Here is a 27667-nt window from a genome sequence, read left to right as displayed (position 1 = left end):
TAGTGTTTCAATGGCAAGATGCGGTAGTTCAAGAGACGCAGCCAAACTCTGGCTTCTTGGCAAAAATTGCTCATCCTTAAGAACTTGTGTTGCCAATACTTGCCCCCATAACGGGCCCAGGTAGCTTTTGAATCAGGGCCGTACAATGTCTCTCGGATGGCCTTGTAATCAGGCCGTTTGATGAACTCCTCCAATGGCTCGGTGGGATAACCAGGGACCCCAAGATTTGCACACAATGTGGTTCTTTGAGATCGGCACCCCCTCTCCCCTCAAGTAAACACTCCCCCGCCGTATGCGTCGAGTCTCGGGGAAGCCGGATGTTAGCATAAAATTCAAGTACCAGATCAATGTTGCACGACCTGGTGATTCAAAGACTTTCACCCACCTTATCTCCACCAGCTTATTGTAAACATTTCTGAACTTACGCTCCAGCGTGGATGTGTTTATGGCCCGCTTATGCATGTACCTGAATGCGGGTTTGAATTGTGCATACCAATCCTCTGCTATCGGTATTTATCCAGCGCAGGTCTCCCAGGTGGAGGTCGAGGAATAGGTGCACCCGGATGCTTATCCCCCGAAGTGGACTTTACTGATTTCTTTGCTATCGAGGGCTTAGCTCTAGCCCTTTTCGTGCCCTGAGAGGTGGAGGTGGCAATCGATTTTCCTTTTACCTTTGGTGTTAACCATTTTGCCTGCAAAAGAACACAATACCAAACAATGAATTCAATTTCAATCCCAACGGGGTCGTGAAAATTCTTTTTCATGTTTTCAAGTTTAGATTGTGTGGCCCTTTTTCACATTCCTACTTTTCGGGCCCTATCCATGGTTACTATCGTTAAAGTTCCATTGGGGTTGAACCGACCCCACACTTACTTCAAACTATATTACAAAAGAAAAAAAACAAAGAAGCTATCTAATCCTATACTGACAAGTAAACAAAATCACAAATATCACAAGTTCATGCTTATGCGGGTCTTCACTAGACTTACCCATATACTGGCACGTATTATCTTTTGCACCGTGTCCTTCTTCTTTCGATTTTAAAATTTCCAGTAGTGTCAGGCTTGACGATGGCCTTAGCAATAGTTGCCAGACTAGGAGCATAACTGGACAAAAGAATCCGTTGTTCTTGTGCCCTCGCAGCATCTCTCGCATCCTGTTAATCCCCGTTTCTGTTTCTTTCCCTTCGCTTCGCTTCAAGAAAGCAAGTCTTTCTCTCTCGACCATTTTTCTCTGTCTGTGTAAAGTTCTTTCGATTTCGGGATCAAGATCTACTAACGGTTTTCCTGAACTTCTAGTGCTTGGCATGAACCAGAGAAACACAGTGACACAAGTAGACCAACGAAAATAGTAAAGACTTGAAAAACAAACTCAAATTAGAAACACAGTGACACAAGATCTTTCTGTGGGGCAGATCTTGGGCTTCAATCCACATCCTCTCGGGCTTCAATTTGGGTCTCCTCAGCTTGAAAATTTGGGTCGTCACCATGGTAATTTGGACTGCATCAAGGGTCATGGCTTTCGATAATCCAGTTGATCTTCTGACAATTCTACCTATCTTATTTCCTGGGTTACTAGTTGACGGGTTAATTATAACTTTATGAGTATCTTCCGAGTTGCTCACAAGCCTGTAGATGCTACTATAACACCTATATCCCTATGGTCTTCAGAGGTAACAAAAACGCATTTAACTCTCCGTATTCAACTAAGCAAGGCTAAAAGGTATATTCCTATCCTCATTAGCGAAACGATTATATCGAACAAACCCTATTTATTCTTATTACGCATGCAAATTTCCTATCCCTAGTTCAATTCACACGCCACAGATAGTGTTCAACTATTGGCCAGATAATCAAACAATTAAGATTAAGAATAAATAAGCAACCCAAAATACGGAAATTTAATCGATAGAAATTGTCGTCAAACCAACTATCATGTCTTTTGCCACACCCAGAATTAAGAAGTTTAGCTACTCATGATTCTTGATGAACAACAAGAATTCATGAAGAAACTACGGTTGAAAAGATGAAAATAAAATAAAACTAGAGAGAAAGTTAAGATTACGGCTTACAAGTCTTAGAATAATCCCAGCACGTTATTAATAACAAATAAAACATCTATTTATAGTTTAGGGTTATTAACCAAATAAAAGGATCCTAATCCTAGTTAAAATAGGCTGAAACTGGGCCTTCCCGCGTTGGCCGCGCGTCGCGGGTCCAACACGGGGTCTTCAGTGGTTTTGGTTCCCAATTGTGCTGAGCCCGGGAACCGGGCTTGGTACGAAATCGTCCATATTTTGAAGCTGGTCTTTTCAGTCATGGCCCCGCAATGCGGGCTTGGTACGAAATCGTCCATATTTTGAAGCTGGTCTTTTTCGTCGTGGCCCTGCGACGCGGGGCTAACACGCGAATGGCACCCCGTGACTCGGGGATGGCACATTTGCTGTCTCTCGATGTCTTCATCAGTTCCAAACTTCAGGCCTCTTATCTTGTCACCTCGTGTAAGCTTCATTTGTCCCAAAGTCGACCAAAATTGCCCGGTTTTCCATCGTTTGTCCTCGTTATACCTGAATACACAAAACATACCAACATAAGCGCAAATACAACGATTTCAGCATATAATTAGCTATTAAAGTCTTAAGAACGAGAGGTAAAGTTACACTAAACATGATATTTGTGTCAAATATCATGTATCCTAACCTTTAGAAAACAACTAGATGAAATAAATTTCTTGGAGAGCAAACAATATACTTTATTTTTTTTAACGTTACTGTTTACTGCTACAGTACTTCTTAAAATATTTTTTACTAGGAAATGAATTGAAAAGATCTAACAAGAATTACAAGATAGGGGAAATTCAAGAAAATATTTCCATGAACTTCCAAGAACGCAAGTTCTAAAGATTTGACAAGATCCAATAACCAATTCGTTTTTACTTGGATCATGTCAAATCCGTAGAACTTGCTTGGAATTTCTTGGAACTATTTGCTTGAATTTCCCCCATCTTGTAATTCTTGTTCGGTCTTTTCAATTCATTTCCTAGTCTTGCTTCCGCGTTATTTTAGAGAAAAGACATCATTTCACCCCTAAACTTGGCAGCAAAACTCACTTTAGCAATTAAACTTTACTGATAATTATTTACCTTCCTATTCTTGTCGATAGTGTATTAAATATCCCCCTAAGTAGAGAGAGTGTACTCACCTTCCTGGAAGCAAGTGAGAAGGAAAAAAAATTTAAAAAATTGATAAAATAATACACATGTAATCTTTTTAATGGGCAATACATAATTAATACTCTTAATATTTTTTTCTTGATATATTAGTAGTTTTTTTAATTATATGAATTTTTTATTTTGAGACGTGGATCCCACTTTTCCTTTTAAGTTTTTTATTTCTCTTCTCTGTATTTATGGTCTACTCCATTGCCACTCGCTTTCTTCCTCACCCCCCAGTATGCCTCCCTTTCTTCCTCGCTCCAACCCCTCCCTTTCTTCTTCCAATTTTTCTATACTTATAACAATCTTTCTAGAATTGCAAGATTTTCATTGTTTTAGCTCAAAGAAACAGTCCAATTCTTGAAAACAAATTCCTCTTCGGCTATGATGACCTGAAAAATGTTGTCACCGGAAAAAGCTCCATTCGTCGGAAACAAGAATCTCGACACCGGAAAAGTCAGAATTTTCTCAAGTGATGTTGGTGGGTCTATTAATGGTGTACTCGCCGCAAAAATCTTTGACCCATTTTGAAATATTCTGTACATCTGTAGGATCTGAAGTGACATACTTAAAAAAAACTGCTACATTTTGAAATATTCGAACTGGGTTTTCATGATTTGGTCAGAAAATTTTTGGGTATTGAGAAAGATTGAATTTTTCAACTTGGGTATTGAAAAAGATAGTTTTTCCCACTTGGGTATTGAAAAAGATTGAATTTTTTATGATTGAGATGTGAAAATGACATTAAAAATGATAAAGGGGAAAAAATCAGCCATGAGTGGCAGCTACCATGGATGGAAAGAAAAAGAAAGTAACTAGGGAAGACGGAAGAAGAAGGGGAAAACTAAATAAATAAATAAAAATAAAAATGATTAAAAAATTGGTCAAAATTTTTTTTGGTGAACTTGAAAGTCGAAACAATGGGGATTGGGGAAGAACGAGAGGGATAGGAGTGTGAGGGGTGGGGGGTTTAGAAGGAGGAGAACAGCTGAAAGGGATAGGGGCTATGGGCCCATCTTTTATTTTTTATTTTTTTATTATTGTTTAATAAAATAATAAAATAGGGAAAGAATGAAGAAGAAAGAGAAAAGCTAAATAAATAAAAATAATTAAAAAAAATTTAATGACGTGGACCTATCACCAGGGGAGTGGTGAACAACACCCACCTCTCAACTGGTATGGGCCACGGAAGGTGCAAAATAATTCACGTATAAGTTGTTTAGGGGGGTAAATAATTATCAGTAAAGTTTAGTTGCTAAAGTGAGTTTTGCTGCCAAGTTTAGGGGTGAAATGATGTCTTTTCTCTTTATTTTAATTCATACTCTAGTTTTGGGACTCCCATCCTTTGTGTTATCACATTATCTGGTCCCAATTAGCATTTTGATAATTTGTTGCAATTTCTAAGTATATTTCCCCATTTATTTGCTGTTTTTTCCTTTAGTTGGGCACTACCTGTGTATCAAGTTTTTTCTCCGCCTTGCAGCCTGCACCAGCAACGTATGATGACGTATTCAAATCAATTTTTGACTACATTGACCATCTTTTCTCATTAGTCCGTCCAAGAAAACTCCTCTATATGGCTATTGGTAAGTTGTGACCATTGATGTTGCATATCTTTACAACTTCAATCTTTAAAGTTTTAATTTTATTATGTATTTCTTAGATGGAGTGGCTCCTAGAGCTAAGATGAATCAGCAGAGAACCAGGCGTTTCAGAGCTGCTAAAGATGCTGCTGAATCTGTATAATTTTTCCCTTTCTATGTGGTTTAACATTGTAATTGTATGCGTCTCATTCAATTTTTTTATGACAGGAAGCTGAAGAAAAAAGGCTGAGAGAAGACTTTGAGATGGAGGCTACTAGTTTAGTGCCTCCAGGAAAGCCTGAGACCTCTGATTCAAATGTTATTACTCCTGGTACTCCATTTATGGGAGTACTATCAGTAGCTCTTCAATATTATATACAATCGAGGTTGAATAAAAGTGCTGGCTGGCGGTTTACCAAGGTTGTTCCAGTATAATCTACTTAAATTATCTTGCTTTAGTATAGTCTTTTAGGATCGGAGGACTCCTCCTGTGGAGTAACTTTGTGGTTCTTTTCGAATACAATTCTAATTTTCAGGATACCCTGTCTCTCCTAACTTATTTATTGGGTTGCATTGGGTGATTATTTGAAGGTTATCCTCTCTGATGCTAATGTTCCTGGTGAGGGTGAACACAAAGTTATGTCCTACATCCGCTTGCAACGTAACCTTCCTGGCTTCAACCCGAATACCCGCCACTGTCTATATGGTCTAGTGAGTGAAAGAGTTGTACTATTGATAACATCTTATTATCTTAAATTCTGTTAATCCTTTCTATTTTTTTTTTTCGGTATAAGAAATATGTTTTTGACATATAGCCTGTTTGGCCAAGCTTATTTTTCTCCAAAAGTACTTATTTTTTTCAATAAGTGCTTATTTTAAAAAAAGTGAGGTGTTTGGCCAAGCTTTTGAGAGAAAATAAGTGCTTTTGGGGAGTAGCAGAAACAGTTTTTCAGAAGCTAAAAAAAAATAGCTTCTGCCCAAAAGCACTTTTGAGGGAAATACATTAGAAGCACTTTTTAAAAGCTTGGCCAAACATAAATTACTGCTCAAAAGTGCTTTTTAAATTAATTGGCCAAATACAAACTGCTTTTCGCCAAAAGTACTTTTTTTTATAAGCACTTTTGAAAAAAACACTTTTCAAAATAAGCTGATTTTAGAAGCTTGGCCAAACATGCTAATAATCTCGGTTAATCCTTGCTAGTTTGCTTTCAACCAGTGTTTCCTCATTTTCTTGAGTTTTTCTTGATCATGTCATGTCTTAATTTCTTCATAGTTATCCAATTTACTTTGTTTAGGATGCGGATCTTATTATGCTGTCTCTGGCTACTCATGAAGTCCATTTTTCAATATTGAGGGAGGTCAGTAGCTACTACTACCCAGCGGCCGTGCAATCAAATTAATTTGTTTCTTCAAAAACTGAAAGTCTGATCTTGCGTTTTTACCCTTTACCAATCAAAAAAAAAAAAAAAAAAAAACTGAAAGTCTGATCTTCTGTACAGGTGATTACTCTACCAGGTCAGCAGGAGAAGTGTTTTGCCTGTGGTCAGGTTGGACATCTTGCAGCTGTTTGTCGCGGTACAAATGGAAACCAAGGCGTAGATGGAAAGACTGTGAATGACACACCTATTCACAAGAAGAAATATCAGGTCCAGAAATTGCTGCCTCTTCTTTAATTTCCAATTTGAAGTATCGTTTATTGTCTAATACTTTGGTCCATCTTGTTGATACCTCTTTGTCCCATTCGCAGTTTCTCAACATCTGGGTGCTGCGAGAGTATTTGCAATATGATTTGGAGATTTACAATCCTCCATTTCAGATAGACTTTGAAAGGGTGGTGGATGATTTTGTTTTTTTGTGTTTTTTTGTTGGCAACGATTTTCTTCCTCATATGCCAACACTGGAGATTCGAGAGGTATGCAGTTATCCTGATATAAGCGTTTTCTTCTAGGTTAAATTTCTGGTAATAATGAGCTTTCTTTATATGGGTATTTATGCTCTGATTGTTAAATTTCTGGTGATAATGAGCTTTCTCTCTATGGATATTGTACTCTGATCGTTATAGAATCTCGGGCATGTTAAAGTTCTTTTTCTGTGTAATAACATTGCAACTGCTATTCCTTCCTTCTGTCCAATTGCTATGCAGCTGCTGGTCATTCTACTTACTCTGTTAATGTTTCCTTAATCCTGTATACTTTTCTAGGGTGCCATCAATCTGCTGATGTTCGTCTATAGAAGGGACTTTACAACAATGGGTGGTTATCTTACAGATGCGGGTGAGGTAATTTTTTTTAATTACAATGCAACACTTCAAATTTCTCATGAGGAATCAAGTTATATGTGATGCAGTGCAGCATGCTTGTATAATATTTGATGTTTTTATTGTTCAGTCAGATGAACTTTTATCTTGTTATAACTACTTTCTAGTGCAAGTACTGCTTGATAGTTCAATTATTTCAGATAATTTAGTTCATTTTATTTTCTGAAGGTCATGAAACGACACCCTTTGCATAACCTATATCTGCTTTGTAAAATGTCGGTAGTAAAATGTAGTATATCGGTAGTATGTTAAACATAACCAACCTATATCGGTAGTATGTTATTTCTCTGCTTTGTAAAATGTCCACGGTTAACTGGTTAAAGTAATGCCTGGGGAAAAAGAAATTTGGGTTGGTTTAGGGGCTATTAACACTTCTGAAGATCCATTAGACCTTTTTATTTGCAAGAGCAGGTGGTAATGGTCAAATGTTGGACCTTTGTCTTTCTTGCTCTCGATCTTCTTTCAACTGAGGTGGTAAAGTGGAAAATAGTGTGCTTTTCTATATGATCATATTATCCCCACCGAGTTCATTATGGTACTGGAAGATTGATCTAAGTGTGCTATTGCGTCCGTCAAAGTTGAACTTTAAGATTTGCATCCATAGAAGATATCGTTTGTTCTTAGTAAAAGTCAGTGACCTTTCTAGGTGGCATTATAGTAGTGTCTTGTCTTCTATTCTCATGGTCTACGCCTCTACCTGACTAGCCATTATAAACCACGTACTTTCCTCAAGCTTAATTTTACACACATTTGTTACCTTCTCAAAAAAAAAAAAAAAAAAAAATTTGTGTAATATTTTTTTTTTTTTTGGGATTAAGAATTGAATGTAAAACAACTAAAGACATTACAGGACAGCTCATCAGGTAATATATCTGATAGTTCTTATGTTTCATTTGCTTCTAGATATCACCAGTTTGATTCAAGGAATTTGCTTCATTTTATGAGACATGGTTGCTTGAATTTTAGAAGCTAATATATATATATATATATATATACACACACTAGTTGCGGGAGGCCCGTGCTAAGCCCGGGCCCAACCTCAAAAAAGTAAAATAACAATTTGAAATGTATAATAACAAAATATTTATATAATTTTAGTTTAGTGTCTTTACCCAAATCAACCTAATAATCTTATAAGAATATTATTAAATAATAATTCAAGCACATACATAAAGTAAAAGATTTTTAAATGTGGCTCCAAAGTTGTCTAAATTATATCAACCACAAAAAGTTACTGCTACATTATATCCGTCTCAAATTATATGTCGCGTTATTTTTACACACCCATTAAGAAAATATTAATTGGAGGAGTTTTACGCTTATTTATTTTTAAGATATAATATCTCTTCATTGAATATTTACTCTATTTACGTGTTATATCTCCATAATTGAGGTGTTTTGTAGTCTTCAAGAACAATTACTATTAAGCGTAAAATTAAAAAGAAGTTGTCATAACTTGAAAATGACAAGTAATTTAAAATAACTATTTTACCAATCACGACAAATAATTTGAGACAAAGAGAGTACCAATTACTACGATCAAAAATATTTTAAAGGGATTAAAATCTACGTCATTTTTTTAAATCCGAATTTTTCAATGACTTTGTCTCTCCATTCCCTAAAAAGTTGACTATCTATCAAATTGAAGAGTGCAATTCGCAGTAATGCCCTTATTTTGGGGGTGATTTTTTATTTTTGCCCATCAAATAAAAGTATTTAACTTTTGTCCTTCGCCTAAAATCTCAGGGTTCTGGGTTCGAATCCCTGCTCAGGCGAAAATTAAAAAAAAATTCGCTAAGCAGAGGTTGCCTACAAACTCTGCCCTATCGGGCATAGTTTTCCTGCAAAACTATACCTTCAAAACTCTGCCTTATAGCAAAATTTTACCTTCAGGTAGAAGAAGGCAGAGTTTTGAAGGTGATCGATTTCTAGGTTTCGTCGTAAACCTAATTGGTTATTTCCAACTACGTCAATCAATAGTTCAAACCACGCTCAAAGGTAGGGCATTTCCCATTTTTACAGGAACGTTTGTACCAGAAATAATGGTATCTCCAATTAGAGCCTCTCTGGGATGTAAAATATATCTCTTCTCACCATCCCCATAGTGTATGAGACAAATAGGCAGAGTTTCGCAGGCAAAACTCTATCTTGCGAATCTAAGTTCTACCTAGATTTTTTTTTTTTTTTTTTTTTTTTTAAAGTTACTGAGGGGGGATTCGAACTTGAAATCTAAAAGTTTTAGGCGAAAGGCAAAAATTAAAGACCAATAATTTGAGATTAAAGACCAGTGCATTTGAAGGGCACTCCACACAAAAAACAAATTGAAGACACAATAATCAATGAGCTTTTGGCCAGGTGGGAATGCCGATGAATTTGGGCCTTACAAAACGTCTCAAAATGTGCCTTTATTTACTAAATTAGATTGTGGCAACTGAAGCAATAAAGAACTAAACAAGAGGCAACTTAATAAAAGAGGGATTCAAAGGTGTAAAAGTTGAACAACACGTGTAACTCCTTCAGGGCTAGTAAATGACAAAAATAGCCCTGTGAGGACTACAAAAAACTATCATTCCCTCTTATTATGTAGTCATACAAGACACGACTAGCTTTGAGAGCTTGTTTCCTTTTCGCGATAGCTAGATAAGTTTGGTTTCTCTGGGTTGCCCGTTATATAATTGGACCTGATTATTGACATGCCCTGATGAGAAAGCTCTTAATTTAGTGAAGCTTATTTTGGAAGGTGAGAAAGCCTATGTTTTGGTTTAGTAATATGACCATCCATTCACAGGTTTTTTTGGATAGAGTAGAACATTTTATTCAGGCGGCAGCAGTTTATGAAGATCAAATCTTTCAAAAGAGAGCTCGGATACAGCAGGTGATCTCTTCAATTCCTTTTTGAAAATTGTGGCACAGACAATGACACAGCAAATTCAATGAAGAAGAGAAATTTAAGCCTGTTTCTGATTCCGGAACCATGTTTATAGTGCTATAAGATATTTATTTGTCAGGAATATCAAATATTGTTTTTCCTTTTTTAGTTATGCTCCTTTTTTTAGAAATCCAGATGGGTTTTTAATGTATCTGACTAGTCTATTTTTTTTTTTTTTTGTGAGCTCACGCCTCACAGTGTAACCAGCATTTGAGTTTTATCAATTTGCAGTTGAAATGATGTCTTAGCGATTTTTAGTTATTTATATGCTTTTTCTTTCTTGCTGCCTCTTTCAGAAAATTCATACTTAGGTTTTCCATCAATTTCACCAAACTTTTTGGCACTGAATTGCTTTACTGATTTTTTCCAAGTCACTGCACCTTTGTTATGCTGTATCTTGGAATGTACTTCCAATTGACACTAGTTACTTTACCAAGTTTCTGTGATGCAATAGTCTGTTTGTTTTTTATTGGCTCTAAAAGTTATATCTTTGGTAGCAAAGCATGGTTATTGTTGAACATGATGTACATCTGCTTTACTCAACATGTTCATTGTTATTGTTATCATTATCATTGTTATTGTTCGCATTCTTGTTGTTTCATTATTGTTATTATATATAATTTTATATTTTTCTGATTCTTTTTCTCATTGCAGTCGATAGAAAATAATGAAAGGACAAGAAATGAGGTTAATGCTCAGCTACAGCCTCCGGCGGAGGACAAGGTGCTTTGTTTCTCTTAAATGTTACACTTCTTCACACTAGAGAAGTTTATTGAAGTGATTAAGCGGAAGTCTGAGTCCGCTTGATTTTGGATATCAGTACTTTGTTCCAAAATGAATAACAGAGTCCGGCGATGAGCTCCAAACTGTCTAATTATGGGTTGCACATCAATTAGATTTTTCCAAAAGTGAAGAGTATACATGTTTATAGCTATATTAAACTACTGTAGATTAGATTTCTGAACAATTACCAATATTAATTACTTCTCCTGTCCATACCGTGCTGGCCCACAAAATTATAATTCCCTCATAGCTCCATTTATTCTAAACACCCATGTTCCACTTTTCTCTTAGGCCATAAGTTTTGTTTTGAGAGGGTGACAGTTAGTATATATTAGCAAAACAGTACATGGGTTGTACTGAAACCGTATTTACAAGTGAGCAAAAGGAAAAAGGGGAATATATCAGACCAATCCTCTATCCTAGCAAGAACCTAAAATGTTAAGGATAGAAATGGTATCTACTGTAACAGTCTGGGAGCACCAAAAACATAAAAGTAGCACACAGTTCAGTTTGATCTTCTGCACTGTGTTGCCAGTGTCCTCAAAATGATTAAGAAAAACTAACAGAATATTTTTTTCCAGCACTGGCCACCCACAAACACTTTACTCGAAAACTTCTTTTTTTAAGTCCAGCAAGGCGGTAAACATAAAATAAAAAATCAGAAAGAGAAATGAGACTCTTATTTTGATTGAATTTTCAGAAAAAATTGGAAAACTTAACCACCTTGATTCCCATACTTGAGAGCATTTTTTTTTACACTTGCATTTCCATCTAGTCCCATCAGTATAACTATTTAATCACAACTAATTGGTAATTTGCCTATATGGATCCTCTGTGTCTATTGTGTTTTGTTCTAACTTCTAAGTTAAATATCGAATGGTTTGAGAGATTTCAGGTCTTTAGTATGATTTTAACACCTGCACTTCTACGACATTAATATTGTTGAATGGTGTGTTTACCTTTACCTGATCAAAATAAAAAATATTATTGAATAGTGTGTTTATACTTGAGAAAAAAGGAAGAATAATATTTAAAATCTTAAATTTGATGTGGAACCCCTGAAGCAACAGAGTGTCCTAAAATAGAGGAGAAATAAATGAAGAAAGCAAAAATGTGCTCGGTAGAGTAACCCTATGGAGGTCAGAAATCTTACTGAAAAATACGCCCAATATATACCTTGGCCAATAAAAATTATGCGCAATATGATTTGAGTTTGCGTCCTACTTTTGTTGCTTCTAATGTTCAACTCGTTATGAGAGAGTAAGAGTTGTCTGTTACTGGATTTTGAAAGTAGAACTATATTTCTCAACATCATATCATATTATTGTCAGAAAGAAAGTTTGATTGCATGCATGCCTGCATATGTAGAATAAATGTAATTTCATTTCATAAATGCCATCAAATGTCTATTACCTTTTAGGTGAAGCTAGGAGAGCCTGGATACAAGGAAAGGTATTATTCCGAGAAATTTGGTGTATCAACTGCAGAGGGTATTCATGAAGTCAGACAAGATGTAGTAAGTTCCGTTATAGAATGTTGTTGAACTCTTATTATCCTCCTCTCATAATCTCTTCATATTATATTCAGGTGGATTACTTGTCTTTCTACGTCTGGGTAGTATTCCCTCTGTTTCATTTTATATGCCTGTGTTTGATTGCGCACGGAGTTTAAGAAACAAAGACTTTTGGCATATACCAAAAGTAAAATGTATGGTTTTTAACATGCCATGATATTTCCATGGCTATACCAAAAATATCCTTAAAAGTTAAACATGCGTTAAACATGCCATGATATGTCTATGGCTATATGAGCATATCATTATGGGTAAAGTAGGAAGTTTAAAGTTAAATAGTTTCCAAATATAGGAAGGTTCTATCTTTTCTGCAGGGGTGCCAACTGCCGTATAAAATGGAGCATTGCAAACAAACTAAAAGGGAAAGAGTGCCATGTAAAATGGAATAGAGAGTATGAGAAAAGAATTGCCAACTTTCACTCTGGCATATGATCAGTAGAGTGCTGTTGGCTCTAAACCTAATGCCTGTAATCACATACCATCACCTCTGGTCCTAGCTATAAAGTCAGGCGACAATCAGATGCCATTTCTAAATTCAAGTTGAAACTACTTTGTCAATATTCAGCTTCAGGAAAGTGACGTCTGGTTTAGCTTTCTTTCTGGAATTTTGTATTGCATGTGTATTATGTGCTAGCAGCTTGGTGGTAGACAAGTAAAAGCTATCAAGCTTAGGACAAGGTAAACAGGCTTTGTGATATCATCTTTAGTGTTTAATACTAATTTAGAAGCTGCAGTATATCTTGTGGCTCATTTTGTTCAAATTAGGAAACGTGGTAATAATGGTAATATGCTCTTATCTATACTTTGATAAGTTAGTCATTCTGTTCATTGTTTGTTTTAGTTATTCCTTCTAGAAGTAAAGAACTAGCTGCCTTTAGGTTGGAGTGTCTAGCTGCCTTTAGGTTGGAGTGTGATACAGTTTTACTTTTCCCATCCCAATTACTTTAACTGTGATGGGTTTGTAGTTTAAGACCAAAATGTTTGACAAATTATTAGATTGCATCGGTAGACAAGTGGAAAGAACTAGGTGACTTTTCAGGTTACTCCTTCCATCTCAAATGCTTGACCCAATGTTGAGGGAAAGGCCAATTCCCTTCTCCTGCCTTCCTTTTGCAGTAACATTATTTTGCATCCTGTAGCTAGTAAGATGATTGTGAAATTGAGCTTTGCTGTCAAAACTTTCAGATGATAAATGTCAAAATTTCAGGTTCAGAAGTACGTGGAAGGATTATGTTGGGTTTGCCGGTATTACTACCAAGGTGTTTGCTCGTGGCAATGGTTTGTTGTTTTCCTGGATTTCAATTATAGTATTTTCCACTTCATATTTATGCCTTTCCTGTGTAGTTACCTCTTTATTGAATACGTTGTGGTAGATATATGGAGCTGCTTTCTGCATGCAGCATGCCACATTTATAATGTTGATACTGTTTGACATTTTTACTTATCCTTGTAGGGATGTTCTGTACGGCTCCTTTTGTAGTATACTGGTCGATTTTTATTTTATTAATATATTCATTCTTTTCTATTTTAAATGGGGGATTGAGGGGTTCGTGTCGGAGCCGGGGGACTCTCTTCTTCCTGTCAGTTTTCTGCTGAATGCCTCTCAAATTGAGTCTTTCCATTAAATAGAAAGGATACAGATTTACATCCCTAAAGATCAGCTATTCTATCCCTAAAGATCAGCTACTCTATCCCTCCAAATCTGCTATTCTTAATTGTTATATTATCAATATTTATTCTCTTTGATTACTACATCAAATCTCTATAATTACAACACGATACAGTTACATAAATATATACAATTATTCTCTATTAATTCATGAGTTGTGAGCTGTCCATCATGCTAACACTTCCTACTTTTTTACCCCTCATTAATTTTGTGTCAGAAGTGTTTTTTTTTTTTTTTTTTTGGGGTTGTGATAATGGTAGTGTCCCACCAATGCTTGCATTACGGTAGGCTATCTACGTCACATCCCTTGGGGTATGGGCCTTCCCTGGACCCTGCTAACGCAGGATGCTTTGTGCACCGGGCTGCCCTTTTCTTTAGTAATGGTAGTGTCCTAGTCAAGTTGCGCGTTCTTGGACTAGTCCACCGAGTAGTTGCTACCTCCCACCAGCACAGGTTCCGTATAACTTTGCTCTCCAAGGCTTAGACAGATGAGAAGAAATCTCTTAACTTTTTTGGGATTTCAATCCTGGTCTCCAAGATTTGCATCCACTACATTGACCACTAGGCTACTCCATGCTTGAATCAGAAGTTATCGGCTAATTCCATTTTTTATGACAGCGTTAAATTGGACACAATTTGAAACGCTAATTTCACTTGATGAATTACACTAGTGGTAGTGGAAATAATATTAAATTAATATGTGAAAGTTAGTTTTGGTAGAGAAAACATCACATCAAAGTTCAAAGTTTGAATAATAAAATGAATTTGACTTTTTGAAAGTTGTGAAAGTAGGAAAGCATAATATTATTTGTGTCAAAAACATTTTTGGATGTCCCAAAATGGAAAGAGTTCATATTAGTTGGGACAGAAGGAGAATCTTATTTACTCTAACATCTCTTTGTCCTTTCTAATTTTCTGATGGTTCAAGTGGCAATGTGCACTTATGATTCACTTTTCTTTTTAGGTTTTACCCGTATCATTATGCTCCATTTGCTTCTGATCTCAAAGGTCTAGCAGACTTGGAAATTACGTTTTTCCCAGGGGAACCATTTAAGCCCTTTGATCAGCTAATGGGTGTTCTGCCAGCTGCAAGGTTATCATTAGGTTCTTTATACTACGTATTGAAGGATATGTCAAAGGAAACATCTTTTATACAGTTTTGACGATTTCTTACATGAGTGGTTATTTGAGGTTGTCTCTTCTTCTTCCCCTTTTCACCTTTCCTGCAGTGCAAATGCTCTTCCTGAAAAGTACAGGATGCTAATGATGGATCCATCATCACCAATTTCTGATTTTTACCCAACAGGTGTGATGTCAACATTTTACTGTTGTTCAGTTTACTATATTTCTCTTATGTTCTGAAGTCAATCATTCACCATAAATTCTTTTGTGCGTGCAGATTTTGAACTTGACATGAATGGGAAGCGTTTTGCATGGCAGGTAGTTTTACTGCAATGATTGAATGTCTAGTAGTTCTCGAGATGATTGTAGCTGTTTACTTATTTGAAAGTTTAAAATCTGTGTACTAATTGTTATTTCCCCTGTAAAATAGGCTGTCGTAAAATTGCCGTTCATCGACGAGAAGAAGTTACTTGCCGAAACAAAGAAGCTTGAAGACACGTTAACGGTATGAAAGAAAATATTATTTTTAGACCTTTCAAGGTCTTGGCTCTCGTTGTTAATAGCTATGTTGCTCGGACTCTTCAAATATGCCACCGGGTGCGGCAACATTTTAGGAGAGTCCAAGCAACATAGGTTAATAGTATCTACTGTTAAAATTGTTAAGATGGTGAACTTGATTGCCTTAAAAGGCCAAAAGAGAGCAGTTAAGTACAACTAGTTTTGCCATCTTCATTTAATGTTACCTCAAATTTTGTTTCTCTAATTATTCCATCCTTGCTGTAGGCATCTTTTCATGAAACACATGCAGTTCTAGTAGGTTTGATTGGCGAGTTGTTAAATTGGGACTTAGATTTTATTAGTTAGGAAAGTACGTCCCACCAAAGTAGTTGGCTGCTGAGGTCATAGAAATGCTCGACTTTCCTAGTTTGAGCGTGTCATTGAGTTTTCATAAATAGATGGTTTTTCCTCGAGTGTTTCTACTCTTGGTGGAAAGGCATGAGGAAAATAAATATTATCATTACTCTCTTCTGCTCAATTGTCCAATATTAGTTTAAATCAACTTGACCAATTTCAAGAGAGATCAGGCTAATTAAGCGTCAGTTTACCGTCAAATTGTAGAGGTCTGGTTTTTGCACTATTTAGAATTTTGATACTAAATATCTCAAAAATATAGGAGCAATGTCTAAGTAATCACCTGGGTCGGTGATGTATGACTGGGTTTTAAAGAAGGTAACATCAGCTGGCATAAGACTCCGCTGGAGATCAGGTGAATAACATCGATATCCCTTCTACACCCTCAAGTAACCTAGAAATACACATTTAAAATCATGTGGAGCTAACTTATCTTTTCCTGGAGTAAGGTTATGAACAAAACACGTGCTCCCAATTTGCACGGGTTGAAGAGAGAACAAAGGTGATTGGGGAAGTAAAACAGTGTATGAAACTTGATTATGGATACTTGAGGATGATATACGATTAATAAGATAGCAGGATGCGAGAACTACATCCCTCCAAAAACGCAACTGATACGAATCGATTTGGGAATGAAGCCAAGTCAATTCAAACGCGGAAAAATTAAAGGATACGAAGAAAAGGGGATGAGAAAAGAGGATAAATACTTGACCCGAATGGGGGGAATCCTATAGACAAATCTAGGTATATGAAACCTAAACCCTTCTAATTTGAATTCAACAACCCAAAAGAACCAAAGCAATATGAATTCAAGGCAAGATATTCGGATGAAATCCACAAACGAACAATCTTCATGAAATCATTGGAAATAAACGGTTCAAAGACCAACAATGGAATCCACCATTAAATCTACTAAACTAAGCTAAACCCTAGCTAAACAAACTATGATAATCCTATCATTACTCAAATATTCATCATCAAAATCTCCGTGAAGAAAATGGCTTAAGTCTAGTATTTATACTCCTAGACTAAAGAAGACTAAGTTATTACAAAAATGCCATTAATGAGGCAAGGGCCTTGTTTGGCTAGTTGGATTGGAATCCGAAATGTCTCTCCCTTGCACAAATAGCCATCATCCCATCCTTAAAGCTTGCAATTGCGACCATTTGCATGTATTTTGCGCTTCTAGCGACTTTGAGTGTCGGCCTTCTTTGTTGTAGCCTTATCTTCAAGCCTCGCCCAAGCCACCTCCCACACATCATAGGCCTCATTGTGGGGCTTGTATGGGCCTCCAAAGGCCTTCAACACCATCCTTATCATTCATGCCGTTTGTAGAGCTTGAAGTTCCATATCTTGGCCTTGGATTAAGTCTTGAAATGAGGTGTGCCAAGTAGGGTCATATCATCCTCCCCTTTTTCAAAAGGATTCGTCCTTGAATCCGAACCTAGCAAAATCCAAGGGAAGACATACGAAAACATACTCCTCAAAGATTGAGGGTTAGCACACAAAACCATAATCACATATTTATGCCAAGGATGACAAATTTGTGGTATAACCATCAATGACAATCATGGATAACAATTGCACACATGAGGTATCAAGAAGTTGATCCGTCCAAGGTTCATGATATGAGGATAGAGTAATAAAACCAATCGATTCAAAATACGAAGTATACAACTTTACATTGGTTCTATTTGACATGTAGCACAATGTCCAAACAAGGACACTCTCATTTTTCAAACAAGGACTCTCTCATTTTTCAAACAAGGACTCTCCCAAGATAGTGCTCTCAAATCACACAAGGTGTCACCCGGATCAAATGGATAGATTACCCACCTAGTATGGTCAACGACGCAATCATTTACCCTATAAGTCTCCCTTCACATAAGATGCACCCAAAACATACACATGAGCATCATCCCAAAGTTCATCATAGGCAAATAGGTAATAAAGAAAGGTGTCACACAAAACTACTTCTTCAACTAAAGTGACCTCAAGTATAGACTCATTATGGGGTTCAAGCACAAGTTCAAGCAAGCCACTACCATTTGGAACACTCATGGAAGACGTGACAATTTGCAAACAAGTTTCACTTTCTTTTTCAAACATCCTTCCCTAACTATCATGTTATTTCCATCACAAGGGAAAGGTTTATCTAACCTACGCCAAGCTAGAAATAGCATCTCCCCATCCCTTAGGTTAGGAGATCTAGCATAGTCCTTCGAAGAAGTGTGCTCTTGTTCATGTACTTCTTTAAAGAGCACTCTTCACTTTCGGAAGCCATTCTAAAATTCGACGTTGGTCCATCAAGTGGGTCACAAACCCTCAAAAAGGACTTTTCGTCATCGGGAATGGTGTCAACAACTTCAACCACCCTATGCTTGTCATCAAGATCAAGCCCATCATCATCCCATAGTGGGTTACTAAATACCTTGTAGTCGCCAAAGGACACTACATTTGCAACATTACCAAACTTCCCACTAGGTACATGACTATTCACATGATCAATTACATTAATATCATCACTAAATTGAGGTTCATTAAGCACATCACAAGGTTTCTCAAATAGTGGATTTTCATAGCAAACAAGCAACACAAGTATCCACACTAGTTGGACGCAAATCGATCTTCCAAGAAGAATCAACTCGGTCATCGCTAGGATCAACTAGTGGGTGAGATATCATTTCACATGACAATGTACTAACATGCAAATCATAGGAATCAACACTAAAGGACACAACTTGAACTCAAAAGAAGAGTCAAGATAGTCATCAATAGGATCAACTAGTGTTGGATCACCCATATTAAACACATTGTCAATTGTCACAATAGCCTCAAGCTCATCACAAGGCAAAGACTCATTAAGCTCGATTAAGGACAAGCTATCATTTACACTCACTTCAACAACATGATCAATCATATCATTTTGTGGTGTTAGATTAGCTATTTTACCTTGAAGTTCACATTCATCTCCTTTGCCTTTGGTTTCAACTTTGGAGCTCGTTTGCTCTTGGAAGCTCGAACCACCTCAAGAACCTTCAAAGGTTGAGGGTCATCATTAGGTTTGTAGAGAATACCGCACTATTATTAAGACCAGCAGAAGAAAGAAAGAAAAGTCGCAAGGTTAGATAAAGATTGTGACAACTCCCTCGCATCCTCCTTTTCCTCTCTGTAGTTGTCACTTTTCACTCCTTTACTCCTCTCAATCTTTTTCTCTCACAGTTTGTTGGGCTTTGTGGACTTGTTCTTGCATTTGGAGAAGTAGCTCCGTCATTTCCTTGAGGTTTTCTTTTGTCCCTTTTATATTATCTCCTATGCACTTGAAGTCTTCTCTTATCTCCTTGAACCCACCACTTGTGCTTGTTTCTTCTTTGGGTTCATTCCATGCTTGAGATCTTGCATTCCCTCTACTTCCTTCACCTATCAACATTCCCCTCCTAGCATCCATACCATAACCATAAGAACATGGCACATTGGATAAGAAGCATGGTTCATTGTATTCTTGAAGTAGGAAATGTATACTCTCTTCTCCTCCTCGGACTACTCTGTGGACCAATCCACACTTATACCATTTTGCTTTGAATAGGAAGTATTACAAGGCGATGTATGTGAATATCTACTAGAAGACCTCGTAAGAATTATATGCAATCCCATTATCTTCACAAACATATTCACCATGAAGTGCATAGCCACTAGGCTCATCATTACCACATTCTTCCCATTCTTGCAAATTCCCACCAATTGGTTCATATCGAATTTCTTGGATCTTGGGTCGTTTTTTCTAACCTTGCTGACTTCCTTGGGCCCACTCAACCTAGTAATCTGTTTTAACACCTTTTGCACTTGGACTTGAAAAATTTTAGATCAAACCTTCCTTTTTGGTCTTCTTTCTCAAGATGAATGTTTGAATGTCCTCAAGAACATGAAGAACATTCAAAATTCCAAGTACCTTAATTCCAACTTGTTTTGGATCCAACTTTCAGATCTAAGCTCCTCTTTGCTAGGAGAACAAAGCCCAATGCCTATTGAAGTCAATTTCAATCCAAATCAACAAGACCCAATTGTGTTCTTCAAGCTTTGATGAACCTTCAATGGTGAATTTCTCAAAACACCTTCAAACTTCACCAAACTTCGGATTTAGATGTATTCCACCTCAACAATCTCAAATCCAACTTCGAAAACACTCAAATCAAACCACAATTGCAATTTTCGATTGTTTTTGTGAATTTTCAGATTTTTTTGTTTTTTTTGGAATTTTCAAATTTTGAGCCTAGGATTAGAAATTGTAGGAACAATCTCTTAGCCTATGCTCTGATACCAAATCATACGAATCGATTTGGGAATGAAGCCAAGTCAATTCAAACGCGGAAAAATTAAAGGATACAAAGAAAAGGGGATGAGAAAAGAGGATAAATACTTGACCCGAAGGGGGGGGGGGGAATCCTATAGACAAATCTAGGTATATGAAACCTAAACCCTTCTAATTTGAATTCAACAACTCAAAAGAACCAAAGCAATATGAATTCAAGGCAATATATTATAATGAAATCCACAACGAACAATCTTCATGAAATCATTGGAAATAAACGGTTCAAAGACCAACAATGGAATCCACCATTAAATCTACTAAACTAAGCTAAACCCTAGCTAAACAAACTATGATAATCCTATCATCACTCAAAGTACATAATTACATGAGTAAATCAAACTATACTATATTTACAAGATCCTAAAATACTCTAGAATATCTACGAGATACTAACAAACTGCATACAGTTATATAGCTTTCCCATGTGCCATCAAAATGACTACAGCGGAATATTGTATGTTTCACTGTGGCTCTCTCTGATCGCCTCTGTTTATGTGGCTCTGGAAATCACGATTATAGTATTTATAGTTATTGCACTATTTTACCCTAGCCGAGGGTCTATCGGAAACAACTTCTCTACCTCACAAAGATAGGGGTAAGGTCTGAGTACATCCTACCCTCCCCATGCACCATTTGTGGAATCACACTGTGTTATATTGTTATTGCTAATTTACCCTAAATAGCTGGTTAAAACTGCGATTCATTGTTCCGAAGCAGGGGCGAATCTATGGGTTAATTTTGGGGCACGTGAACCTATGGTCTTTCCACAAAACTAGATATTTTATGTACATATTTTTTAGACTTGATCTAATATTACCTGAGGGCACCCATGCCACAAAAAGGCTTAATGGTGCACTTGGTTAAAAACTTAGTTATTTACCAAGAAGAACGAGGATCAATTCCCATTTGATGCATTTCTTTTTTCTCCTATTTTTAGTAGTGCACCCATATTATAGAAATCCTAGATTCGTCTCTGTTCAGAAGGCTCAAGGTGTTAGTCCTTAAACAAATTTTTTCCTCCCTTTGTATGTCCATAAGCAAACAATGATATCAAACATAAGAGGATTTTTTATGGGAATTTAGAGTGGTCATGAGTATCCATTGAGCCTTTTTTTGTCTCCCTGGAGCTTGACTGCAGTAAAATCCTGGAAGATGGTGTATTACAATCAGACCTCTCTATAACGCCCATTCTTTATGACAACACTTCACTATAACAACCGTGTTTTCTTTGGAACTGATGTTTCATGTTATGTTATATTATATGTTCTCTATAACATCATTTCGTTATAGCAGCCAAAAAATATCGGAACAAATGACGTTATAAAGAGGTTTGATTGTATTATAATGCATATTAGAGTTGTTCTTGTCTCATCCTCATTTCGTAATCTTGCAGGACGAGGAGCAACTACGGAACAGTGTAAAGTTCGATTTGCTCTATGTTCATGATCACCATACTTTGGCCCCATACATTATTTCGTACTATCATCACAATGATAAGGTGCCCTCGGGGGCACAAAGACCATGGGTAATTGATGCAAATCTGAGGTTGGTCATCTGGTCTACTGCCGAAATCTTCAATCTTTTCTTATGCGGATTGTTTGCTGGTTCCTCAAGCGCTCTGCTGTTCCCTTTTTCACAGCGGTGCAATGAATGGATTCATTTGGTTATCTGAGAGGAATGGCCTGAGAGATAGGGTTCCTTCCCCACTTAATGGATTGGAAGATATCTTAAATAATAAGATTTTGTGAGTTCCCTTGCGGCAATTCCAGGCCTCTACTCTTCTTTCAAATTGTGATTATGACATCTTCAATATTTTAATTGCTTGAGAAAGTACCTCTTTTACCTTCATTTTTTGTTTTTGTGGCCAGAAATATTTCCTTTCTGAATCCAGTACCTCATAAGCACATTCCGAGGCCTCCAGAAGGAGTATTTATGCCCAAAAAGGTTTGTACAGGATCCGTCATTTGCTTAGTTGCTGTTGCCTGTTGTACATTTGGGAGCATTCTTAAACAATAATAACCAAATCATAGACAGGGTTGCTCAGGGTAAGCACCCTCCACCTCCAACCCTGAGGTTGTGGGTATGAGTCACCAAGGCGGCAAAAGTGAAAAAGCTACTAGGGAGGGGTAAAAAAAAAAAAAAAAAAAAGGAAAGATAAATAACCAATCGTAAAACTGCTTAACCATTAATTTCATGACAGATATATAATTAACAGGAATATGTAATGTATTTATTTTTTCAATTTCTCTATTTGAATCAGCATGTGTCTAAATAAAGTGGGTTCCAGTTCCAACTTGATCTAGTCAGTGTTGTTATTTAGGTGGTGTTTCCTTCTATTGATTAGAATATGCCCTGCCACTTTTTAACTCAAAAGAGATGCCTGCTCTTCGAGCTTTTCCTGATGTAGGGGAGCTTGCGTTCGGGAAAATTACGCTCTATGTCTACTGGGAGAAAATATTTACACGCTTTAGCCCATATTTTGAGTTTGTTACCCGGTTTAGCCCATATTTGTGTATACACCTTTTACACACTATAATACACTTTTATACAAAGTTGATACATTATGTATATGCTTTCCCCCAGGTATAATGTTATATAACATTGTATAAACTGAAAATATGACTACGTGGCGTAATATTTTATGTTGGGCTGTATATTTTTGAGAATTTCCCTTTATTTAATTCTAATATTTCTTCAATATGAGTTAATCTGCACTTCATTTTTTCTTGTATTTTGCGGCACATCTTTTGCTGTTTAAGGTCCTGTCTGGTTGAATAGGCTGCATTGCTGCTTTTAGGAAAATTGTGAGTGTAGCTTTTTAAATTTGTACTGCAGATATTGAGAGCTGTTGATATAAAACCTTTGCCTGTATTATGGCATGAAGATCATGGCACCCGGCGCCAGCTAGGAAAAGATAGGTAAAATCTGATCTCCTTTGCCGTATCTTGTGGTATTTGGGGTCTTTGCTTTTCACAATGTTAATCTACCCAAGTAACAACAGAAATTTTGTGTTGTGAGTAATGAGCTTGTGAATGTTACAAGTAATCAACTGATGATTTGAGTGGTTTGTCTTGTTTTATATGTAGGGGTCCCGTACCGGGGGCAATAGCAGGGCCTTCACTGGGAGAAGCAGCACATCGGTTGCTTAAGAATACATTGAATATCAAACCTGGTGGAACAAATTTTGGAGTGTTGGAGCAATCATATTCTCGAAATTTCCCGGGCAACCATGTTTTGAATAGGCCAAGGCCAGCTGGACCATCTGGCTATGAAGGTGGATTCTATGATCAAATGAGTCATAGGAATTTGTCTGCCAATCACAGGCCACGATTTCCCGGACCTGCTGGCAGTGCAAGTGGTTTCTTTGAGGACCCTTCTTATTTCTCTAGCAATTTTATGCCTCGTGGTGCATCTGGGAACCCCAGATATGCTCCACCCCCTTATGAGTTGCACAGCACTAGGCAAAATTTCAGGATGCAAGATAGGCATTCATATCAAGATGAGTATCGTAGCATGAGAAATGAAATGTCAGTGTTGACAATCGAAAGTGCTGCAAGAACGAGGTCTTATTCAACTGTGCCAAGAATGCCAAATTCTGGACAACTATCTAGCGTCTGCCCACCCCCATTCACACAAAATGTGGGTCCTCTTCCTTCACCCCCTCTGCAGTGGATTAACAAACCTGCAAGGGGAGCTACAGCAATGTACGTAAAGCATCAAGAAACTTCAAAAGGGCCGGGGTACGACAAGCAAGTCAAGCAGGTTTACCAGATCAAAAACCGGCCGACTCAGAGTTCCCCGGAATACAACAGTGATATTTGAGTTACTTTGAGCTTTGCTTTTCCTGCTGATAGTCAATCTCATAGACAGTGAGAGGATATCTGGATCCTCCCATGAAGGATTTGTCTCGTCTCTTTTAACATTATAGATGGACGGGAAGCTCCAGTATTTTATATTTGGTAGCAGCAAATATGGTGGAGTCTGTTCACGCTCCCCATGTATGATAGTCCACTTTGAGGTCTGGCAAGCATATTGTACCAAATGACTGGAAAAGGTCAAGTAATAGATTTCGTTGCCTTGTTCTTGTTGATTAAATTGGCAAAACAAGTCCTGCTAGGTTTATGCTGCAAAGAATCAACAAGGTATGAATGACATTTGTAAGACGTGTATTTTGTCTTCCTCTCCCTTCACCCCCATAATCCCCAAACCCACAATGGTCTACTGGGTAAGTTTTGCGGGCTGTAACACCGTTCTGTCAATTTGTTTTCCTTTCATATTTCAGCATCCAAAACAAGAAATACCATGGCATGTGGTAAATTTGTGGATTCTTTTGTGTTTCTTTGGGGTTTTTGAAGGATGTGATTATTATACTAAGCTTCTGGTTGAATTTTGATCATGCAAGATGATTGTTAAGATATTGTTATGAAAACTAGTATTTGTGCTTGCACAGTAGATCATATTCATTTAAAAAAAATTTGATTGTCTTTTTATTCAATTTAATAAACCCAGTAAAAAAAACTTCATAAAATCAAAGGAAAATATCATATAGATACAGTACAATCATCGAATAACATTTCAATATTAGGACAAAAAAATAATATTTCAATGAAATTCAACAGCAACAACTACATACCCAATGTAATCTCATAGGTGGGGTTCTATTAAATTCAAAATAATTTTAGTGATATTTCAAGTTAAAGTGCAAAAAATAATTTTATTTATTCTTTATTTATATATTAAAAAATATTTCCTTACTCGTTTCTTCCCTTCAATATTTTTCTTCTATATAAATAATATCATCCCGTTGACTCAAGAGACACAATTCTAAATCTAAGAAAATCCACATAACTTGATTGTACTCTTATACTTTCCATCCTTACCATATTCTCAGTTAATTTTCAATTGTCCAAGTCGTTTTCCATATGATTTTATTTTTAAAACATTGTAATTTAATATCAAAAAATGAAAATTAATATGTTATTCCATATAGTGATAATGTATAATTAAATTAGACAAAAAGGGTTTTTGTCATTTATTCATGAAAATAGATAGTCTGGAGTTTTCTTCAAAATTTAGGTACTTTCAAAAGTAAAATCATAACTTATACTAAGCAACCAACCTATTTACTTGGAAAGTTTTAGTGATTAACTTTCACCTTTATTTAAAGGAAATTATTAGACAAAAAAGGGTTTTGTCATTTATTCATGAAAATAGATAGTCTGGAGTTTTCTTCAAAATTTAGATACTTTCAAAAGTAAAATCATACCTTATACTAAGCAACCAACCTATTTACTTGGAAAGTTTTAGTGATCAACTTTCACCTTTATTTAAAGGATTTAATTTCCCACTTTGTAATTCGCTCTCCCATTTTTTCTTCTAATTTAACCTACTTATTTGGGAGCCTTAATTTGCCACTTTCTAGGATAGGTAGGATCTTCGTCGTCCTAATTCACTTTTGGAAACTTTGTGACCAAAATCTCCCACTTAAGCAATCAATTAATGATTTCTAGATTATAGGATCATATTACCTGCAAGGGTGGCTCAGTTGGTTGAGCATGGGGCTTTCATAATAGAGGTCTCAGGTTCGAAACCCCTGCCTACGACAACAGGGATTTGCCTTTTGGGTCGAGCTCATCGCACGGGGCTTGCCTAGTGCGGGTTACCTCTCCTGTGTGGTTTGCGAGCTATTACACAGAGCCGGGTTTAACCCCCGCGCGCACCCGAAGGGTAGCGAGCCGCGGTTCCCATGTCATAAAAAAAAAAAAAAAAAAGATTATAGGATCATATGTACATGTTTCATAATTTTAAAGAAAAAATTTAAGAATTAAAAGAATCTCATAAAGAAAAAGTCATGAAGAATTATTGCTAATACTTACTCAAATTATCCTAGGGTCATTGCAACAAAGTCTTTGTTTCAGGATGACAATAATGATATGCTCTCTGGGGGACATGAGCATCTCTCCAAATGTTATGAGGACTGCCAAGAATCTCATATTAGTAAATTAGTAAATGACATGAAATTAGAAACTTTTGAAGGCACCCCACGCACATCGTTATTGGCCGGCTTTATCAGTGCCTTAGCGCCGTAACCCCGCACGGCCCGAGCGGGCCAAACGAGTGCCGGCGCGCCACAGCCAAACACAGGGGCACCCAAGCGCGAGTGCGATTGCACTCGCCGCACAGCGTTGCCGGCCAGCACGAGCCGCACAGACAGTGCCGGCCACGCGTTGTCGGCCGCACGCAAAGGTGTCACCCGCGCGGGCGACGCGCATCAACACGGGTGCCGACGGACGGGAGTCCACAATCATCATAGATATGTTCCATTGCATATCCTAAGAGAGTGCGGAAGTTCGCAAGGATCCGAGATGAGCCCACGGGTCGTCGACGCGCGACCCGTGCGAGCCTCGAGTGTCGATCTCCCGAGCGTTTTCGAGCTATGGATGGAATCTTGGGATTTCGGGTGAACACACCCTTCCTAGTATGTTATTGAATGTGCTTACCAAGTTTGGCGTCACTTGAACATCATTTACCTCGTGGCTTGGACTTAGCCAAGGATGTCGTGTCGAAAATTTAAGGCCATATCTCGTTCCACGAGCACGGGGAGAGATGAAACTTCATGAGGAGTGAAGGAAGTCAAGAGAAAGATTTAGGAAAAGACGGCGCCCTATTTGGAGTTCGAATCATTGAGAAAGGCCAATCGTGATTCTCGGGCGTAATCATGTCATACTAAAACTTGGGCTTTTCTTTTTAAAGCATATATAAGGGGGGCAGCCGGTGTGTCTCGGCTCGGCCGGCCTCCCCCGCGCGTGCCACCATCAAGCCGCACCAAGTGAGCAACCTCGGGGGCCAACCTCAAGGGCCTCGCCAGGCATCCCCAAAGGGTCCTAGGCACCCATACGCAGTTACGCAACCCCTACGGGCGGCGCTCGGCCGCCGGTGCCGCTCGGGCGCCCAAAGAGGGCCGAGGCTTGACGTATGGACCGACCATGCCCCCGCGGGCTATCCTTGAGAATAAGAAAACCCTCCGTGCCGATTGAACACTCGAGGTGCCTCTCCCGAGAGCCTCGTGTGTTGACTCTGTGAGCTTGGCCCTGTGTTCGGCCCTAGCGAGCAAGGGTCCGTTGGCCAGACGTGCGGCCGCAGGCGACACCGCACCATGCAAGATGGGAGTATGCCTCGAGGGCCATATTTAGCGAA

The 27667-nt window shown here is 37.6% G+C and overlaps 1 protein-coding gene across 1 annotated transcript in view; it reads left to right on the top strand.

The window, feature by feature from the left end:
* Positions 1 to 24871, top strand: part of LOC132059665 (5'-3' exoribonuclease 4) — a 32678-nt gene extending 7807 nt beyond the window's left edge. Inside the window, exons 3-23 of the mRNA XM_059452362.1 lie at positions 4697 to 4799; positions 4877 to 4953; positions 5025 to 5216; positions 5388 to 5507; positions 6092 to 6154; positions 6296 to 6442; positions 6544 to 6708; positions 6997 to 7074; positions 9902 to 9988; positions 10697 to 10765; positions 12246 to 12341; positions 13606 to 13676; positions 15032 to 15160; positions 15297 to 15373; positions 15467 to 15507; positions 15620 to 15694; positions 21864 to 22015; positions 22110 to 22214; positions 22339 to 22414; positions 23306 to 23388; positions 23557 to 24871. Of these exons, the coding sequence (XP_059308345.1) occupies positions 4697 to 4799; positions 4877 to 4953; positions 5025 to 5216; positions 5388 to 5507; positions 6092 to 6154; positions 6296 to 6442; positions 6544 to 6708; positions 6997 to 7074; positions 9902 to 9988; positions 10697 to 10765; positions 12246 to 12341; positions 13606 to 13676; positions 15032 to 15160; positions 15297 to 15373; positions 15467 to 15507; positions 15620 to 15694; positions 21864 to 22015; positions 22110 to 22214; positions 22339 to 22414; positions 23306 to 23388; positions 23557 to 24292 (2742 nt within the window). The 3' untranslated portion in view covers positions 24293 to 24871. The remainder of the gene's footprint in view (positions 1 to 4696; positions 4800 to 4876; positions 4954 to 5024; positions 5217 to 5387; positions 5508 to 6091; positions 6155 to 6295; positions 6443 to 6543; positions 6709 to 6996; positions 7075 to 9901; positions 9989 to 10696; positions 10766 to 12245; positions 12342 to 13605; positions 13677 to 15031; positions 15161 to 15296; positions 15374 to 15466; positions 15508 to 15619; positions 15695 to 21863; positions 22016 to 22109; positions 22215 to 22338; positions 22415 to 23305; positions 23389 to 23556) is intronic.
* The last annotated feature ends 2796 nt before the right edge of the window (positions 24872 to 27667 follow it).

Source organism: Lycium ferocissimum, chromosome 6 (assembly GCF_029784015.1).
Source record: "Lycium ferocissimum isolate CSIRO_LF1 chromosome 6, AGI_CSIRO_Lferr_CH_V1, whole genome shotgun sequence".
Classification (NCBI taxonomy): domain Eukaryota; kingdom Viridiplantae; phylum Streptophyta; class Magnoliopsida; order Solanales; family Solanaceae; genus Lycium; species Lycium ferocissimum.
The sequence above is the reverse complement of the archived record's forward strand: the minus strand, read 5'-3'. Positions and strand labels throughout refer to the sequence as shown.